The sequence below is a fragment of the Sander vitreus genome, chromosome 12 (assembly GCF_031162955.1).
Source record: "Sander vitreus isolate 19-12246 chromosome 12, sanVit1, whole genome shotgun sequence".
NCBI classification, from domain to species: Eukaryota; Metazoa; Chordata; class Actinopteri; order Perciformes; family Percidae; genus Sander; species Sander vitreus.
In genome coordinates this window covers 9,731,382-9,751,866 of record NC_135866.1, presented here as the reverse complement: position 1 = coordinate 9,751,866, position 20,485 = coordinate 9,731,382, and the positions used below count along the sequence as shown (strand labels likewise).

General features: G+C 39.5%; 3 protein-coding genes across 4 annotated transcripts; 1 reads left to right on the top strand and 2 right to left on the bottom strand.

The window, feature by feature from the left end:
- Nucleotides 1-43: 43 nt before the first annotated feature.
- capn10 (calpain 10) lies at nucleotides 44-11,640 on the bottom strand. Of its 2 annotated transcripts, XM_078263650.1 has the most exons (14): nucleotides 11,322-11,640; nucleotides 10,748-10,859; nucleotides 10,233-10,363; nucleotides 9,570-9,701; nucleotides 9,251-9,447; nucleotides 8,512-8,735; nucleotides 8,288-8,429; nucleotides 7,097-7,263; nucleotides 6,728-6,984; nucleotides 6,444-6,646; nucleotides 3,465-3,720; nucleotides 1,954-2,147; nucleotides 1,766-1,811; nucleotides 44-1,164 (listed from the first exon to the last, which is right to left on the bottom strand). In XM_078263650.1, exons 2-14 carry the CDS (start codon nucleotides 10,755-10,757, stop codon nucleotides 1,135-1,137), a joined length of 1,989 nt encoding a protein of 662 aa, XP_078119776.1. In that variant the 5' UTR covers nucleotides 10,758-10,859; nucleotides 11,322-11,640; the 3' UTR covers nucleotides 44-1,134. The 2 variants fall into 2 exon arrangements, with proteins under 2 accessions (XP_078119776.1, XP_078119775.1); XM_078263649.1 differs by lacking the exons at nucleotides 10,748-10,859; nucleotides 11,322-11,640 and having other exon boundaries at nucleotides 10,233-10,376.
- A 785-nt stretch (nucleotides 11,641-12,425) lies between these two features.
- On the bottom strand, nucleotides 12,426-13,392 carry ccl20a.4 (chemokine (C-C motif) ligand 20a, duplicate 4). The gene is made up of 4 exons (XM_078263948.1): nucleotides 13,175-13,392; nucleotides 12,900-13,005; nucleotides 12,713-12,793; nucleotides 12,426-12,578 (listed from the first exon to the last, which is right to left on the bottom strand). Exons 1-4 carry the CDS (start codon nucleotides 13,236-13,238, stop codon nucleotides 12,569-12,571), a joined length of 261 nt encoding a protein of 86 aa, XP_078120074.1. The 5' UTR covers nucleotides 13,239-13,392; the 3' UTR covers nucleotides 12,426-12,568.
- A 3,357-nt stretch (nucleotides 13,393-16,749) lies between these two features.
- Nucleotides 16,750-19,410, top strand: ccl20a.3 (chemokine (C-C motif) ligand 20a, duplicate 3). Its single transcript, XM_078264822.1, has 4 exons — nucleotides 16,750-16,942; nucleotides 17,931-18,039; nucleotides 18,158-18,232; nucleotides 18,354-19,410. The coding sequence occupies exons 1-4, from the start codon at nucleotides 16,864-16,866 to the stop codon at nucleotides 18,400-18,402; spliced, it is 312 nt and encodes a 103-aa protein (XP_078120948.1). The 5' UTR covers nucleotides 16,750-16,863; the 3' UTR covers nucleotides 18,403-19,410.
- The last annotated feature ends 1,075 nt before the right edge of the window (nucleotides 19,411-20,485 follow it).

Sequence of the window (20,485 nt, the reverse complement as noted above, 5' to 3'; positions counted from 1 at the left end):
AAAACCAAAATCACAACAACATATAGGACACATCAGCATCAAGTTATGTTTTAACATTTTATTCATCATATCTTACTTCCAAACATAATAAACACACAGTACCACTCTAATCAGTTAATTATAGTTTTGTAAAAGTCTATGTTAACACTGGCTCCAATTAATAATCACAAACCCTGTGACTCGGACACAGACATGGCTACGAGCAGGCAGACACACACCACCACACATATGCAGCCCCAACACAAAAAAGGACTGGCTGCTTCTTCATTTAAACTAGCCTCCTCTGATGTGCCGCATCCCTCGTTTCATCCCCTCCATCCGCCCGCTTGTCATCTGTTCTTGCGGCAACTTCAAACCGTGGCTCTGTTCAGGTCCAAGAAGAGCTGTGGACCGAGTCTGGGAGGACAAAAAGGGAGCTGGGGGGTGAGGATGGAGTCAGGAACAAAATGGACTTCTTTAGGTCCAGTCTGACTTTAGTGTTAGTCCAGATGGTAAGCATGTTTGCTGATGACATACTGAGAAAACCCTGTCTGTGTCTAACAGACAAACAATTCAAGCTAAATAAGGAGCAAAGTATCTGGGGGTGAGGGATGGGAGGAAAGCTCTGGCATGGTTATGGCACGGTATGGTGTGGTGTGGTTTGGTTGGCTCTGCTGTCGGAGACCATCCCCTCGCCCCTTGCCCCCTGTGCCTCTGTGAGGACCTTCATGAGAGGGCCCTTTGTTCCGGGCCGGCAGGCGCACCAGTGAGTGAATGAGCAAGAGCAGCGGCGGCCCTCTTCAATGGCGGCTGTTTGTTTACACCAGCCAGTCCCGTCATACTTCATTAGCAGCCCAGCCCACCGACAACTTCTGATGTCCTAATCGCCGATGAGTGTGTGTGGCTGCCCAACAGCCCTGAGCCTCAGCGGTTCAGCATAAAGGAGTTTCCAGGATTCCCGACACACACATTCCCACTATATCTGCCTGCCTGCCTGCCTTCTCAGTCACTGGCGGTACACATACATACACATACATGCGCGCGCACACACAGCCTCCATGGTGAGGGTGAATGGGAGAACTGGTTCTTTCATCATGGGCCAAGAGGCACTGGGAGGTGAGCTGACGTCAGTGAAGCAGCAACAGTCCCAGAGAACTAGCTTTGCATCACAGAGATGTGAGAGATCTGCCGCCCAGAAAGAGACAAAAGCAAGACAGAGCGATCATTCAGTGCTGCCATCCTCTGACCACAATCACAGACTTAAAAATCTGATTTAGGGTAAGCATAAGGGAATTTCCTTCCCTGGAGGCAGGACTAGCTGTCATGCTGCTGCCCCCGTCTGCCTCATACTACATCAACCTTCCAAAACACAACCATTTGATTTGTTGAGCTTTGTTGGACACAACTGTGTTGTGTTGTGTGCTACCTACGATGCACAGGTTACAAGAAAGTTTCTTTACCACAGGACTGCAGCTAATATTAAGTTTTTGATACATTTTTGATTGAATGTTTTTGATTATTGGTTTAAAATGTTGGTCTATACGGTTGTGCACTTTTATTCTGAAATTTCTGTGTGAAGAGTGCAGCGTCCTTTAGCCATTTATTTGTCTATCTCTCAATGGATAACTGATAAAGATTCTTATTGTAGAGTATATACTGTAGGTCGTGTTTTTACAGATTCTGTAAATCACCCTGATGAAATAACGAAGATTCGTCAGCTAGTGTTGCCAAGTAGTTTTTTTCACCTTTAGCACTACATAATACTAAGTTACTTCAATTAACTGACCTCCTGAATGGCACTTCCCAGCCTCTCCTGGCTTTTCACCACTTTCCTAAAAGAGACATACATCCATTATTATTTCTGACAATAATAATAATAATAATAATAATAATAATAATAATACCTGAAGCTACAGCTATTATCTGCGTAATCACGTTGTGAGTTCAAGATTAAGATAAAGGAAGAGAGCCAACCTGTGTATTCTGCGAGCCAGGTTGAGGGTGAAGTTTGCTGAGCAGTCAGGCTGATAAGTGGAGGGCACTATGGTGTAAGCTCCAGGAGGAAGACAGCAGGCCAGACTGACATCCTGGGTGTAGCAGTGAGGAACACAACTGGCTGCTGGATCCTCGTTCCTGGGTAATGTCTGCTCGGATTCCCCTTCTGGGTACTGCATACATAGTGAAGATCAAATGCTGAGATACTGTAGACTTACAATAATTAGCTATTTTATTATAATGTATAGTATATTAAGAATCTTTTTCAATATTGAGTATTTTACAGCAGTGGTAGTGTTCGCAAAGTCAGCATAATTTATAGTGGCTGAATGTAACTTTCAGTTTGTGTTGATTCTAGCGGCTGCTTTGGACAAAAGCGGTAGTGTTTTTACCACACCTGCTGTCATAAAGGTCTTTTCTTGACGGTGCTGTATTGCCCGCTGTAGATTACTGAGTTAGCGTTACCAGGAGGTCATGAATATTTTGCTCAGACAGAAAATCATTAATTTACAATAGAGGAAAACGTTACAGATGCATCGTCGCATTTCAAATGTTGCATACAGTAACGTAGCCTACTTTGGATGTCTCGTGAGCTAAACCGGGTAACGTTATCACTGTCACTGTGTCACGAGCCAAAGCATTAAGAGATTGTTGTAGCAACCAACGTAGTAATAACTTAGATTAATATAGCGCTTTATGAAACCCTTTACACAGGTACAGGGGGACAAGGGAAAAGAAAATAGGAGGCCAACACAAACATGGACTAAAAGGAATAAAACGTCTGCGTTAATACAGGCTACTGACGTACAACCACATCACGCATAAGTTATTTTATGAATGAAATAGACATATTCCATACCTGAGGGGCAATTCGAGGACGTTTTTGAATCATTTACAATCTGGTAATTGTCTCCATCTGCTGAAAGCCTGACCTAGATAGACCCGGGGTTTCGCCCGTCATCTGTCACTTTCTCTTTTAGCTTTTAGTTGTTCTTCGTTTAATTTCCTTCTTTTCTGTGTTGACCCTGCCCCAGTATCAGCCATAACTACAGCAGATAACTTCTAAAATAAAAAATAAATAAAATAAAGACATCTCCTGCTACCTTTTACCTGGCTGGATACTCACTAACACAGGCTTTTCCGATGTTACCCTGAAATCTGTGACCCGTCAGAATGTGGGCTCTGTAGCGCCGTCTACCAGTCGTAAAATCATTTTGTGACTTTGCGGGAAAAATCGGACTCACGTCACATCTATGTCATCTCTCTCTCTCAGTTGGAGGCTGCGCAGTAACGCTCAGCACTCACCGGAAAAGTGCTTCTAATATCCTTCACCGGTCTCTGTCCAGAGCAACGGGATCTGTTGGTCCATTATATACTGTCTATGCTAGAGACACATTCGATTAGGATGAAAACATATCCCAGAGAACGGTCGCATCAGCACACATATGTTATTAACCCCTACGTTCATTTTGTATTAACATTTGACTGACCTTATAAATGTGAAAGGCAATAGGGTGCAGGTCAGTGTCAGGGCGGCTCTGGTGCAGGGTAATCCTGACATTAACTCCTGATGTCACTGCTGACTCATCACACACTGTAAAAGGGAAACAAGGGTTCTGCCAGTGAGAGAGGAAGTTCCTGCTTCCTCCGGCTGTCTTTCCCTCAACCCACGAGCCCCGGAAGTAACTGGTCTCCCACTCTCCATCTGTCGTCAATGGCAGGGAAGGCGCTGGACTTTTCAGGGCACTGAGGAGGAAACCAACATTGTCATGTCAGGAATTCAATCACAGCACCTTACATGGCGAAACATTTTAGTAGGTAAATCCATCAAAACATGTGTGGGGTAACAAATTGACCAGCAGATGTCACCATTTACTTGCGGCCATTTATTTTTATGGGAAATCATGGAGAAATAATTTGTGTGCACAAATAAAGAATAAAGCCGGATATCAACTGAATAAATCATGTTGCAAAAATGTAGAGATCATAGAAGACAGATCCAGGCAATGGATAGTGCAGTTCAAGCTTCATACAAAGTTTATGTCATGTTCATGCTAATGTTTGTTAACATAAACGGTGTTCTTTTGTGTCCTTAATAATTATTAATACCACCAAACAATACACTAAAGCAGTCAGGTTGGGAACCCATAGGTATATGCATATTTCTCCTTGTTGCATTTAGTCATGCTTAAATTATAACCAATGCATTTTGACTGTAGCTGAAGTTACAACTTAAACCTACATTGTGTAATTTTTTGAGTGGATTCTTAGCAAAAACCCCTTTGTTCTTTCACAAATATGTGCTCATTACTTCCACCAACTAATCAAAGTATTTGCGTAAGCATAGAATCTGCCATTTAGAATCATTCAGAATACATACAGGCGAGTCGCTCGAATGACGGCCGCCATGTAGCGCCTCCACCTTTAAAATACCTTAGCCAAAGGAGGGACATACCTCCGCCTTTCGCGCTTTTAGACTCAGTGGCACCGTGACGAATGCCAGCCGGGAGGGAAAAAGAGAATTAAAACGACAACGCGACAGGCAAAGCAACAAGCCCAAAGTTAATATCGGAGTGGCTAGAACAGCTGCGTGTAAACCAGGGGTCATCAACTACATTTTTCCAAGGGCCAGAATGTTTCTAAGCAGACACTCCGGGGGCTGGACTTCCAAATAAAGAAAATAAAATGAATTTATACCAAATACGCCTATTCTTGTTTGAAATTTGTTTCATTGTATGAAAACCCTGTCTGTAAAAATGTATTAGTGTGAGCAAACTCCTAAAAAACATGGAAACTCCATAATGATAACTAGCTCTTTAACAAAAAGATCTCAGACTAGGAGACAGTTCACTGAGGAGTGATGGTTAAAGTCTGTGATTAGGGAAACATGGTTGTAGTATGCAGCGTCCTGATTGGTGGAAAATGCTTGCAGAAAGAATTGGCTGTTAGGTAAAAATGTCACTGTCAAAGAGGCTGAAGCGAAAAGTTGATGTGGAAAAGCCCAGCTTTAATGATGAGTGGACTGATAAGCAGGCTACGCATTCGTCATGTATGCCCCATTTGCAATGAAACGATGCTGTTGCAAAATAATACAACCAGCATCATCATCAACAATGAAGAACACAAACATAACGATCGCGTCATTCACGTGCATATTAAATAGCCACATGCATCCGTTTTGGTCTTATAATACATCCATAGGTTTACCGCTCCAGCGGAGAGGATGGCTCGTTCAGCCAGCGTTACATTTATAAGAATTAGAGCTGTGTTCGTGTAAAACAGGGCGGTGGACAAGAGTGGACTGAGCAGATTGAAATATCGCTTTCTATATGTTTATGCCTGTCTATACAGGTGAGTGCATTGATAAGTATTGACTTTTTACTCACAAAGGTTTTATTGGTAATCCTCTTTGTATCGTTCCCAGTCAGATACTGCGTGTTTTAACGCACACACATCTCGGCTCAGCTGTGTGTGTGGAGCGCATCGCTGTACAGAATCCCGGTATGTCCATGTAATCCATATATCCATGTAAATGGACTGTTTTTATATAGCGCTTTTCTAGTCTTAATGACTACTCAAAGCGCTTTTACATAGTACAGGAACCATTCACACACATTAATACGAGGCTGCCGTTCAAGGTGCCACCTGTTCATCAGATAAACATTCAAATACATTTACACTCCGATGCGCAGCATCGGGGGCAACTTGGGGTTCAGTGTCTTGCCCAAGGACACGTCGACATGGGACTGCAGGGCCAAGGATCGAACCACCAACCTTCCGATTGGGCTGGGTTTGTGCTCTAGCTGTGTAATGTTACCTGCTGTAAATGCTTGGAATGCTAAATAACAGAACACATTTTTTCCTCTTCACATTTTCTGAATTCATGATTATTCTGCGGGCCGGGCTAAACGCTTTGGCGGGCCGGATGTGGCCCGCGGGCCGCCAGTTGACGATGGCTGTAAGAGCTAATGTCGGGTTCGGCCACCATAGCAGTTGAAACGCGATCTGAATGGGAAGGGCTAGAAAGTAATATTCAGTTGGTTGTCATATACAATTTCACGGCTAGATGGGAGAAATTCGTACACAATGTAGCTTTAAAAAAAACACGAAAAGTACATTTCCTGGGATTTCAGGGATAGTGTGCTTCTGCTCCCAGTTTTGTTTTGATTTGATTTGAAATGTGTTAAATGTAACCTATTGTTTAACGTTATGTTCTGTTCAGTTGTGCATCCGATTTTACTGATTTGAGAGAATTAATTAATAAAGTTTGTGCACCGATGAGTTTTTTCCCCCTCCATGACACCTTTTGGGATCCATAGAAAATACACACACACACACACACACACACTCACACACACAAAAGTACCTGAACTGTTAGTTCAAACCTGATTACAAAAAAAGAAACATAACCTTTTTTACATAGATAAGATGAGCTTGTTGACTTTCTCTATCTGTAAACTAGTCTTTACCTGAGGGATGTGGAAGTGGAGGAAAAGGCCCTGATGAGGAAGCGAGCCTCAGCTCCTGGCTGGTAGGTGCTGGGGATGAGCAGGTAGTATCCAGGCTCCAGCTGCCCATGGAGAACCACCTCTCTTTCGTAGGCGTGGCAGTGAGTAGAAGAACAAGGAGGTTTGTTCAACATCCGGCTTAGATTAAAACGCCTTTTCTCCACCTAGTGACAGAGAAAAGCGAGTGACATGACGCAAAGACACAAGCACAAACCTTTTTTTGTCCTATAAGTGATGGCACAAACCTTCCACATGTGTAGAGCGATAGCCTGGTAGTGCTGGTGTGTTGTGTTGTTGCTCTCCTCGAGTGGCGTTTGTGCGTATTTCTCCGTGGTTCTCCATTTTCTATGCTGTAGCAGGGACACCAGCACCTCTCCTCTCTCACACACTTTGAGCCAAAATTTTGGGTTGCTGCCGTAGCTGCTGCTGTTTCGGCTGCCACCGGCGGAGTGTCCTTTCATCCACCGGCCAGCCAGCTGGTGGTTGTGTGTCAGCAGATTTCCTGTGGGAGAGAAGAGTTGTCAGGGTTAAAAAAAAATAAAAAAAATAAATAAAAGGGGGCTCCAAACAGGTCTGTACGTTTAAAACATTCTTTGGCAAAATAGGGGAATTACCAGTATATATGCTCTTTAGGTGCCCCTCAGCATTGATGGGGTAGCCCACTGTGACATCATCAAACTGGGACAGGAATTTTGTTTCATCCAACCAGAACTCGCCCTCAGCCACCCTGACTTGTAGGTCCAAAGCAGAAACAGGGTCCACAGCTCTCCAACCCACACCACTGTAGACAAAGAGGTAGATTGAGTGAATGCAGACTGTGGCTGTATCCAAATGTCTGGAATTCCCAGGACTTGCAGACTTGTGGATTTTACAGGTGTGTACATGTGATTGCCTAAAAGGCTTTTCAAATATACAATAAATCTAGTCTGCGAGGCGCTACAACTCACTTTCTCTGGACTTTCTAGCCAGCCACCCTGGGTGCAGACTTCCAACTTGATGTATACAGTTATTTATGTAGTGAGGTTTGATATTGTTGACCATTAAGAAATCTATTCACAACAACCATTCATAACAACACTTTGAGGTACAGTTACAATGTCAACGCTAGGGGTGCATGATATATCGACTCAATATCGTTATCTCGATATCACGTTGCGCAATATTATATCGAAAGTGTCGCGATAACTACGCAATATTTTGTTTATTTTGTGGAGCGCTGCGTCCCGTACGTTGGCTGTGTGGCTTAGTTGTGTTCGATTTAGAGCCCGCCTGAAACGCTACAATGATCATGTTTCATTGGCCAGTTACCGTGCCACTTGCATGTTAGTGCACGGGTCCACTACGTGCTCAAACCCTATGGAGCGTACCACGTGACGTGTGTGCATATTTGGACAGAGTGACTGTGTAAGTTAAGAAATAGAGACAACAAAACGGAATGAATCAGAGAAGCGAAAGAAAAGTTATCCTGTTCTGTAGACATGGTCGTTATTTATGTATTCATGTTGTACCAGTCCAATATGACAGTCAGTTGAAATAAACCTTGTGTTGTAAGAAAACTTGTTTTATTTGTTATTAATCTATTTTGATGCGTTTTCCCATAACTTATAAATGTACATATGTTTGAAAATATCGAAATTGAAATCGATATCGCAATATTCATAATCGATATTCGCAATATAACATTTTGTAGTAGTACTAGTCAATGCATTGGTCATATCCTTGGCAACGACTGTAGTCTGAAGACTCATTTCTTGACTATCACTAAATCTTAACTATGACACACATAAACAGACACACATGCCTACCTCCCCATCCAGGCCCCTCCCCAGCAGCATCTTCCCCAGGGGTTTCTGATCCTGAGCAGAAGTACTTTGCTCCCTGACACCGTCTTCACATCCAACCACTCCATGACAGTCAGCGCGTGGTACTGACCCAGCTCACTGGCACCTACAACAGTCATCGAGGTCATCAGGTGATGTGATACATGATCAAAATCACTTGTGTCTGCATGAAAACACTTCTTTCTGACCTCCGGGACTGCTGTGAGTGGAGCAGCTGAGCGCACACTCGTCTTTCACTGGATACAGAAGGTTCAGGTCCAGCCTTCTCCTCCTGACCTGGTCACTGTCCTGTTCTAGTCTCTGCTCCTCCTCGGACTCTCCCAAGCTCCAGCGCTCCGCCACGCCGCCGGTCAAATCCACCAGGGCCTCAGACACCTGCCCTGCCCACAGCCGCTCATATGAGCCGTGAAGCCTAGAGAGGATGGAAGGGGAATGCATTAGAAGGTTCATTGTGTTGTTCATAGTAGAGATGTTCCAATACCATTTTTCCTTCCCGATTCCGATACCTGAACTTCAGTATCCGCTGATATTGAGTACCGAATATAGCCTATATATTGTTTTTAACAGCTAACCCTGTATGGATGGAATATGATTGCAATCATTGTTGTACGGCCTGCCTCAGGTTAAACCCTTTGTGAAACAAATACATACAGAGAATAAATGTCATATAATAATATAACTGTTTTTTATGATCTAGTTTGACAGTCAGTCATGACGGAAAAAGAACAAATAAACTACTTTGAAGAAGATTTTCTTCTGGGCTAAATGATGTGGTATCGGATCGGTGCATATATTTGAGTACTCGCCAATACCGATACCAGCATTTTAGGCAGTATCGGAGGCTTTTCCGTTACTGGCATCGGAACAACTCTAGTTCATAGTAGATTAAACTGAGAGATAAGACAGGAAATTCTAAAGGTTACTTACTTGGCATAGGCTTTCTCCAACAGGGCTACCCAAAAGGCAGTGGGGGAGTGGCAACGTGAGAAGCAGAGACTGGAATTGATACAGGGCAGGCGGTCGTCAATGGTCACCTCTGTCCAGTGTCCCTGCTGCCAAAAACTAAACTGGAAGGAGCCCCTGTACCTGCTGTCACCCCACTGGGGCTGGTCTGGTGGCAACACCTACAGAGAGTCACGGACTAAATCAACACAGCAGTATAGGAGATACTGTAGATAGCATGCTTATTTACTGCAACTTTGTCTAACCAATCTATCAAATCTAAATGATAATACAGTTGCTCTACCTTGTTTAGTAGATGTTTGCTCTTGAGCAAGAAGGTGCAGGCACAGAGGAACCAGCAATCTCCTAATAAGCCTTGTTTTGCATGACCCAGGTTGATGTCGTCAGGGAACAGAGCTGGCAACTGGCAGATTTCCTGAAAGTGTGAAATAGACATAAATTGAGACACACTGACTTAAAGAAGACTTGAAATAACCCTGGGATTTGGGTTTTGGGGGGAATTGAAAACAATGAGAAACTTCTCATTATACAGTAAGTGGTTAAACTGAACGTAGGCAAATAATGTTGATCTCAATAAATATTAGTTACGACTTGAATTAGAAGTTGTTACCAATTAGGTCAGGGCCTTTTAAAACATTGTTTTGTCACAGTATATTTTGTTTGAATTACAAGATAATACACAGACATAAAAAAGGTTCATATACAGGTATTTGCTTTTAGTGAAATACAGAACAGAACAGAACAACTTCTAGGCACTCTTTCATAATCAAATCAACAGATTAGCCTGTGACAGGTGATGCAAGAGTATGGGTCGGAAGCCAAAAGGGAAGAGAGCCACTGAATATGAAAAATTATTTTGATCTGAACAACAGCATGAAAACATTCAACCCATGCAAAAACACACACAGCAGATTTTCCTCATTTCCCCTTTGGCACTGGATCTGACCTGCGGGCGTAGCCAGGTGATGTCACCCTGCAATTTGGCGATGGGCGTGGAGCTGTCAGAGAACAGGGACGTGTCGTCAGAGGGGAATTCCAGGTCCTCAAACAGAGCCTCGCCTCCGCACTCTGCCCTACCTGCAGGGTACATACGCATTTTAATATATATATATATATATATATATATATATATATATATATATATATATATATATATATATATAAGAATAAAAATCTGTGTTAAAGTTTACCCTCAGAGGTTTAACAATAAAACGAATGACAATTTATGTGGTTCATAGTGGGATTCGTAATATCGCGCCCCGAATAGAACGTTGAGGTTAAGACGACGTGAAATACATTTATTAATCACATATTATTATGCTGTGTTTAAAAAAAAATTCCATGACTTTTCCAAAACTTTCTGGGTCTTTTTATATTTCCATAACCTTTCCAGGCCTGGAATTTGCATTTTTCAAATTCCAAAACTTTTCCAGGTTTTTTCAAAACGTATGAACCCTGTACCTTCTTTCATGGCTCCTGCTTCTTTTCAACCTGGATGAACCTGCTGTGTCAGTGGATAAACCTCAGCCAGCTGTGACCATCCTCATGGCCTCCATGTACATTTGTGTTACACCTAAAAACAAAAGAAATATATAATATGAATGAGATTGTGTATAATTGTGGTTTTCATCTGTGACTGTATAGTGTTTTTGTTTTTTCTTCTTTTTTTGTTTTGTGAATATTTGGTGTTACAGCTACGTGTGTACTGCTATTTTATGACAGAACCCAATCAAATCAAACAATATCAGTTCACCTTCCATCATAAGTCTACAAATATTAATGTAATATAATGTAACAATGGGTATATTGTTACACCATTGTTTGTATGTAAGTAAAAGTGTCTTTTAGGGGGAGAACATACTTTGTGGTTACACGCCTAGCTTAAGTGATAAGCACAAATTCATATTTTAACCCACAACCGCAATAACAGCGAAATATAACGAAAAGCTGCATGAATGTGTCTCCATAACTAAACTGCATTGTAACAAACATAGCAGGTAATTATGTTGCTCTCCTATACGTTTCTATATCTTACCATTGTCCTCTTTTAAGCATCTTTCCCCTCGTAGTTAGCTCTTATTCTTCATAAAAACACAGCAGCTAACTGATAGCTTCAGCTAGCTTGTTGTGCACACAGATGTATAGTTAGCATCTCCGTATCGCTTCATCTTATCATGGTTTCACAACCATTAACGTCACCACAAGCACACCGAGTTTTTTATCCAAAAGCATGACAGATTTCGTTATGATTAACAATTAAGGTATATCCAAACCAGGCATATAATCCTGCTGAGTATGAAATACACGTAAATTCTCTTCCGCTTGGACATCCAGCAGTTCATTCAAAAAGTGAATCCTTCCTGTGCTGCTGAACACTCCCGCCACCTACTGTTGATACCATGAATTACACACTTTACTGTCCACACGCTAAGTGTTTGATGATGAAAATTACATTATTATTATCATGCAAATGTTGCTTATAGAACAGTCAGAAAGTAGAAATGTTCGGTATTTGTTGAAACTCAACGTATTTAACTTTATGGTCATGTTGGAGAAGTTTGTGGTGCTGTTGTGAATTGCAGGCTATTACATTAGGCTTTATATCCAAGTGATGTTTACAATACTTTGTCCGCTGTTGTAGGGCTGTTGTAGTACACTGCATTAGTTTTAACTTTACCTAATAAAGTGGCAACTGAAAATATATATTTACTAAAGTGGTGTACTTGCTATATGTGCTATAGCAAGTACAACACTTTAGTAAATATATATATATATTAAGCTTACTTTACTTCCCCATTTTCCTCCCATCTTTCTTTGTTTGTTTCTTTGTTTCTTTGTTTGTTTCTTTCTTTCTTTTCTTGTCTTCCTATGTGTTTCTATCACTTATCTTTATTTCTTTTATTATTCCTTCTTCTCTTTTGCTACTTCTTTCCTTCCTTTCCTCCTCAATTGATCACAAAGTATTTTTACTTACAGTAGGACCCTTGAGTACACTATGCCTACTACTAATGCATGTTTACTTCAGCAACATTTTGGCATGGCTATTTAGAAATTGTAATGTGGTATTTAAAATATTATTAAAAAAAACAACCATAAGCTCTAGGTACTTAAATAGATAAACACAGAAACAGCAAGAGTATTAAAACTATATTATATTTATTGGCTTTAAAGTAATACAAAAAAATATTAGATGCATTGGCTGTGAAATAATAGCCTACTTTATATTAATCGTATGTCTTTCAGTTGTTTTCCTCAGGTGATCTCCACGAGTGAAGATGCTGCTCAATGTTTTCTATTTAAAGAGACAAAAAGACAAAAAAAACATCACATTTATTCACATACAATTGTTGCATCTTGACTCAATATTGATGCCTGTTCTGTTTTTTTCTTTTTAGCTCAGAGCTTGGTATAGAGAAGTAAACTTACTCTGGTACAGACTCCTGTGCAATTTTCACCCACTTTCTGTGAGGATCGGCACAGACAAGTTTGTTTCTCCATGTCTTGAAACTGTATTAAAACAAGGGAAGAAGTTAGGACATTACTGCTAAATGCAGAGCCGATATTTCTGTTTGTTATGGTAGTGTGTGCTGATGCACAGATTATTTTCTCTTACATTATTGCCTTGATGTTGCAGTAATCTGTGACCTCTTGGATTCTGTAGTATTTCAGAAATTTCACTGGGATTGGATTTTCTTGGTACTGTGTGCAGCAGAAGGGGCCTTTAAAGAAGAGACATTACAAACATTTCAGCATAGTAACATATTTAAGGGGCCACTTTAATGTGAAAACAGAATCTGAAATACAGGCAACAACTCATGTGTTCTCCCAAATAAATAAAATAAGAGAAATATATCATGTGCAGTAAATAACTGCTGATGTCATACTTACTGCTTTCACTCAGTGCCACCAGCAGCACCAGCATAATGGAGACCCACACAGTAAGCTTTGCCATCGTCACGCAGCTTCTCTTCAGCAGTGAATGTGTTTTCTGAACTGGATTCTTAGATGGTATAAACTGATGAAGTTTGTCTCTGGCAGTGAAGTTTAAATACTCAAATGCCAAAGGTAATGTCCTACTACAGACTAGGAACTATAGCTGGAAATACCGATGTAATGAAATCGGGTCAAGCGGGAAATACAGGTACAGTGTACTTTTAACCACAACAGTGGCACAAAACCCCCTCTTCTCTGGGTCAATAGACAACAATCCAGAGATGCAGTAAGCATGTTTATTTTTAAAGATACTGGCATGATGTTATGCTGACTATGAATATTACAAAAACGATGTACATAACAGTAAATGTTGTTCAGTCCTTGAATGTAAACACTTTAAAGCTACCTTTAAAATGACATCATTTATTTAACTTTATTTAATAAGCAGAGGTATAACTATGAATATAACTATGTTCATCTACTCAAGTGCTGTACTTCTATACAAATTGGAGGTATTTGTACTACTCCACTACATTTCAGAGGGAAATATTGTACTTTTTACTCAATTACATTTATTTGAGAGCTGTAGTTACTTAGAATATTCCGATTTCACACACAAAACATGTGATCAGTTTATGAAACATGATATATTTTCATGAAGTAAAGAACCCAGCTGTATATAAAGTGGTTAATATTTGCTATAACCATATATTAACACTGACAGGAGCTGTTTTGCACACGTTTACTTTTGATACTTCAACTATATTAAAATGAAAAGAACTTTTTGAATAGTTTTATTTAAGTAACATTTTGAATAGAGTATTTGAATAGAGTATTTTTATGTTATGGTATTGCTACTTTTTTCTTAATATCTGAATAATTCTTACAGCGATGTTAATATTATGATGTTAACTCATTGAGATCTATTTTTCAAGAGCAAGCTGAGAACAAGAATTATACAACATACAATATAGGCTAATGGTTTGACAGCAACCCCAAACCTTACCTCACAAACATCCTGCTGACCTTTTTTACGAGGCATTATGAGGCAACATAAAAAATACATTTCGTCTGCAATTATGACCGCACAGTGTTTTCATTGTAGCTATTGTCCTCAATCAAATGATCATTTATAGGCCTATACTTATTATATAATTTGTCAATCGGCACTGGTTAATATCACCCATCACCATTGCTTACAAACATTTGTATAGATACAATAAAATGCAAATTATAGAACTGGGGTAATGCAGATACGACCACCAAGCAAAAGTAATGACAAGCAAGTCAGAGTCAAATCAAACGGAACACACTTTACCTTTAAACATAATAAAACATCTTCTTTTTCATCACTTATGAAGACATTATTTTATAGGAGAAAGACAAAGTCCTTGTTTCGGTCGTTTTAAAAAAGCCTTTTCACATAAGACATTTTGTTATGTCACAGTACATATACAAAGAATAATGTCAGAATTCCTTTATGCTGCTTCAGTTTCAGGGTCCTGGTATTGTGGTATTTCGCTGTCACAATGTCACACTGTCACACTGTCAGACTGTCACACTGTCATGGCTTGGTGGGTCAAATAGAACAGAACGATCGTTAATGCCATTAGTAAGACTTGCTTTTTGTATGATGACAAGTCAAAATGTCTGCTCAATCAACTCCTTATTATGAGCAATGGGTCCTTAATACATTTTCAGATCAAATATCTAACTGTTTTGGTTATTTCACATGATAAATTTCAGCATTTATGTCTGCTCTCCTCACTGGTAGTAGAGTGGGCTGTGAAAAAGGCATATTGAAAGTCCACAATTGAGTGTTGTTCTCAAGCCCCCTTCTCCTCTCTGTAAGTAGGTGTCATTTCATGTCTTGTTCTCACGAAAAGGAAAGGTTCACATTTTTAAAGTCTGTTTTAAAGCATGACCCCTGAATGACAACTGAAGAGTTTGTCCCCCTCCATCACTTACATTTGAGTCCATTCTGAACAGGAGAAACAATTACAGTGACCAATAACTCATATGTACATGGACAGTATTTAAATAGCACTTTTCTAGTCTTAACGACTACTCAAAGCCCTATTACATACATATTTACCATTCGCACACATTTATACTGAGACTGCCATCCAAGCTCATCAGATAAATATTACACACATTCACGGCGCAGCATCGGGAGCAATTTGGGTTTCATGATCTTGCCCAAGGACATTTCGACATGAGACTGGGCCAGGGATTGAACCTGAACCTTCTGCAGCCCTACATCAGCAGCAGGCCTCTGAGCTCCTCTGATCGGGTTTTGTTCCTCACTCGGCTCAACACTAAAGGAGACTGTGCTGTTGAGGTTGTAGCTCCTAAACTTTTGGAACTCTCTCCCATTGGACCTCAGATCTGTGGACACTTTTAAAAAGCAGCTCAAGATCAAATCTGTTTTGACTTGCTTTAGTTTAGTTTTTTTTTTCTTATTGTCTTTTGTTTTTAGCTTGATGTTTGATTTCATGTATTTTGTTCTGTTTTGTACTTGCTATTGTGTTTTCTGTTGTAGCCTGGATTACTTTGTGACGACTGCTTTTGAAAGGTGCTACAGTATATGAATAAACGTATCATTATTAACCTACATCAGAGACAATACTGTTATTAAGTTGAGTTGTAATGCTGTGAAAATGCACGTTGCAGGAAATCAGTGATGAGTTGTTGCATTTCAATTTTCAATGTTGTGGTTTTGGTGGAAAGTTTGAGATGCACAATTAAACTGACATTAAGTGTTTCATGACCTATTTCAGTGCTCACCGTGCACTTTTTTCCTTTGATGCATGGTTCTTGAGTATATAATAAGTGTTCCTCTGACCTAGAAAATAACCTCAAAGCAACCTACTTATAGGGTCCCACGTTCAGGCAGGGCTCAATGAGGTCTTCAGTGAATCTTTTATTCTTCAAATAGTTTGCTGTGATTAAATATATTCTGCCTTTAACAGAAGTAGCGCATAGTGAAACTGACTGAGAGCGGAGTCACACCTGAGTTACTTCCCATGTTGCACTGGACTCTTTGTTGTATCAAGGTGTGGTGATGGGAAACCCTAACACGTGTGACCTGACATGTTTGTCCGTTGAACTGGTTAATTATTATCTTCAATTCTGTTCATTTTATTCACATACATTAGGCCAACATGCCAAGTGAAATTGAGTTCCTGTTCTATTCATTTACATTTTGTTATTTTGCTAAACCAAAATTCAACAGCATTATTCCATTTAAATTGACAGTAAAATCCAATCCAATTTTTGCATACTTTTTCAAACTGATATCTGTTAATAATAAACACGCACGCAGAAAAATCCGCACTTCTTCTGGTTCACATACAGGTGAATGACAATACTGTGTGTGTGTGTGTGTGTGTGTGTGTGTGTGTGTGTGTGTGTGTGTGTGTGTGTGTGTGTGTGTGTGTGTGTGAGTGTGATATATTCCCCCCCACATCTTCCCCTTCTCTTGCATTGGGGAAAGTGAGGGGAGTTTTTCTGTGGTGGTGTGATATTTCATGAGTGTGGAAGTTTCCTGTTCCTACGAGGAATATAAGAGGAGGCTGTGATCACCAGCTGGGTCACAGCCTCTCTGACTCCACCTAAACCAACAGCTCAGCTCAGAGGAAGACATGGTGTCAATCAAAGCTACAGTGATGGTGATCACGCTCCTCACTGTTTGTCTACTGGCCACAAACGCATCTGCTGCAGGTATGGACTGGGTATCCTCCATCTCTTTCTTTTTTTAAATAGCGTTTTATTAATTAGTTTTTTATTGTTTGTTATTTTGTTTGTTAATTCCATCCACACAAATCTGGCTATGATAAACAGACATTTTATTTCATACTTCTACTCCACTACATTTTGGAGGCATTGTTCTTTGTACTCCATTACATTTATTTGATAGCCTAAGTTACTTTCCAAATTTAGATTATTACAAAATATAATACATTTACTATCAAAGGTAAGCTACTCAGCAGTATATAAAGTAATTACAATTAGATCTGGGCGATATGGAGAAATTCAAATATCCCGAGATTTTTGACCAAATACCATCGATATTGTGGCGATATTGTAGGGTTGACAATTGGTGCTTTGACAAAATATGCACACAATGACATTTTTGATAAATAATCAGTTATGTTGATATAATAACTCTGTGGGTTAAGGTTAGTAATAGAACAGCTAGAACAGTCTGGTGTGTTCAGAAAATGACATCACTCTACTGTAATGCAGCCTTTAAAACCAGGAAAAGACAAGACTTGTGTCATATCAGGATATTACAATATCCAAAATTTAAGATGATATCTAGTCTCATATATCGATATTGATATAATATCGATATATTGCCCAGCCCTAATTACAATTAGCACCACCTTTACCAGCTGTAACATTAAAGTGAAGTACACATGAATGCATCAATATTATAAACCAGTAATATAAAATATATTATTCTGAAATGGCCCATTTGGCATAATGAGTACTTTTACTTCTGGTACTTTGAGTATATTTCAATGCTAATACTTTTGTACTTTTACTTAAGTAGCATTGAATACCAACTTTTACTTGTAACAGAGTATTTTTACACTGTGCTACTTTTACGCAAGAGAATTATCTGAATACTTCTTTTATCAAAATTTCACTTCATTTTTTTTATTTTATTTTCCAGTATCTAATCATCTTTTCTTTTTTTTCACAGTGCGCTATGGATGCTGTCGAAATTACATGGCGCTCAAAATACCATTTGCTAAAATCAAGGGTTACTCGGTCCAGACTGTCACAGAGCTGTGTCCTATCAATGCCATCATGTGAGTATCACTCCTCCTTCTCAGCCAGAGAATAAATAACACACAAGACATATAACATTAGGGTTCATCATAAGTGTATAAATGTTCATTTTTGATTCTTTCCCTTTTTGTTCTATAGTTTCCACACAAAGAAGGGTCAAGCATGCACCAATCCTGCTTTACACTGGGTGATGGACTATATCAACCGCTTAAGGTATGATTATTAGCTAAGAGATTGAGCAACATAACTAAGAAACAGCATCATTTTGCAGGCTGTGGAATGTATTTACACAAGAGCATGGCTAAAATTATAACTGGATCAATTCTCATTGCAGGAGTAAAGCACAAATGGTTCACATCAAGACCTCACAAGCGCAGGAATAAAGCTATTCTGCTTTTTGAAGAGAGCCCAACCAGTTTTTCTGCCTGTTATCCAGTAACCAGTGATGTTTCAATAACGCTTCAGTGAACTCCTGTTTGAAGCTAATTTAAGGGAAAAAAGTAACACAATACAGGCATCAGCTCAGTTTTAAGAGCCTTGAATAATACACGTTTTATATTCTTTGCATTTATAATATGTTGTATGTGTACATGTTGTAATATAGAATCATTAAAGTTTTGTTTAAAAAAAAAAGGATAAATTGTTACAGCTCTCTGAATGAAAACACTAATCTCTGTGTGTTGTATTACACAGAACTCAAATTACCACACGTGTAAATTTCCTCGGCAGCATGCCAGCTTCTATCTTATATCACTGGTTTGGTTTGTCCCGGTGAGAAATTCCAGCTTTGGAGATTTTTTTGTGCCGTGATCAAAACACAAAGCGGTGAAAGTCCTGTGACATCAGCATGAGGAAGTCATAAAAGTTCTTTATTTAAAGCACGTAGAACAGGTATTTCCATGTTGACACAAATGCTGACATCAGCTGTAATAGTGTAATAAAGTGTAATGATTTTATGCAGGGGCTGGCAATGCGAGACTATAAACATTGTGTCCTTTAACTAAGGTAAGGAGCTATCATTTCTTGAAGAACAATTTAAAGTACATATGTTTTAAATACCTTTAAAAGGCCAGACATCCTTGACTTCTTTTTAATACAAGATTATTCTCTAAACCCCACCTTTGTTTAAAAGTAGAAAAGCTTGCTATTACAATGTCACATAGAAAATAAATTCTGTATCTGCTCGTTAGAACACATCCTTGAAGCTACCATATAATAATAATAAACAAATATTTACCCCCAAGGTGTCACATTCTTTGGCTGCACCATGACATCAAATGAAAAAAAATTTGTGCACACCTTTTTCCATATTCCAGCATGACATATTGTGTGTTTTGGAAAACCTTTGAATTTTGTCCAGAATTTTAAATAAACACACATGATGAAGGACACCGCTGCATCACTCAAAAGACTCTTTACTTAATTTGTAAGATTTAAGGGAGACTATGTACTTTTTTCTGAACAATGGCCACTGTAGCCACATGGGACAATTATGGAATAATGGTGACTGATAAAACAGTAACAACAGCAGAGTATAACAGAAGCATAAGTAGAGAAGAGTTATGAATTCAGCAAACCCACTCAAATGTCAGCAGTGATATTTATCTAACGCTAACATCTAAACCAGAACAAATAAGGCTGCAGCCATAGGTGAAGATATGACAAGTCCCTTCAAAATTTAGAACATGTGCATTTGTCGCCCCCAAACAAAAACATGAAAAGTAGCAGATGACTTTTATTTCGACGAACTGCTAACGCAACTCATAGACGCAACGATGTTTAAACTTCGAACAGCAAGAATCAAGTAGCCTACATGCGCATTAGCCTCAAATAAGCCAAGCTACAAAGAGCCACATGTAAGTGAAACATGTAGCCTAAACGCAAAAAGTGCGACATGTAAGATGCACAGTTGGAGGAGGAAGTACTGTGACATTTCATTGATGAGGAAAAGGCTGAAATTGGTGCATAAAAATACATCAGAATGCAGGAAATGAAGTGTTTGATGTTGAAAAGGACATCTTACCATGTGTCCCTCCCCCCCCCCCCAGCATCAAAACCTCTGAGTGAATTACTTTCAGCAAGGGGGCTTCTTCTGCTTATGAAGTCAACTTTTAATTTGTAAAAGGTGTTATTTTTACTTTCAAAAAGTTACACTATCTCACTTTACAGAGGGCAGAACTTTTAAAACTATTCCTATATTAAATTTAGTGAAGCGTAGAAGCCATTAATTCAGGGGAACCTGAACCTGGGGAATTTCTTTTAAACAATGAGATATAACCTACGTACACTTTGAAGCTGAGCATCTTGATTTCCTTTCCTCTCATCTCTATCTGTAAAATACAGCAGTGAGATTGTGATTTTTATGGCGAGGCAGCTTTCTACTTGCTTGAACTATACTTGATTTAAGTTCAACTTTATTTATATAGTGCTTTAAATATACAAAACCAAAGCCAGGGTTACAAAGTG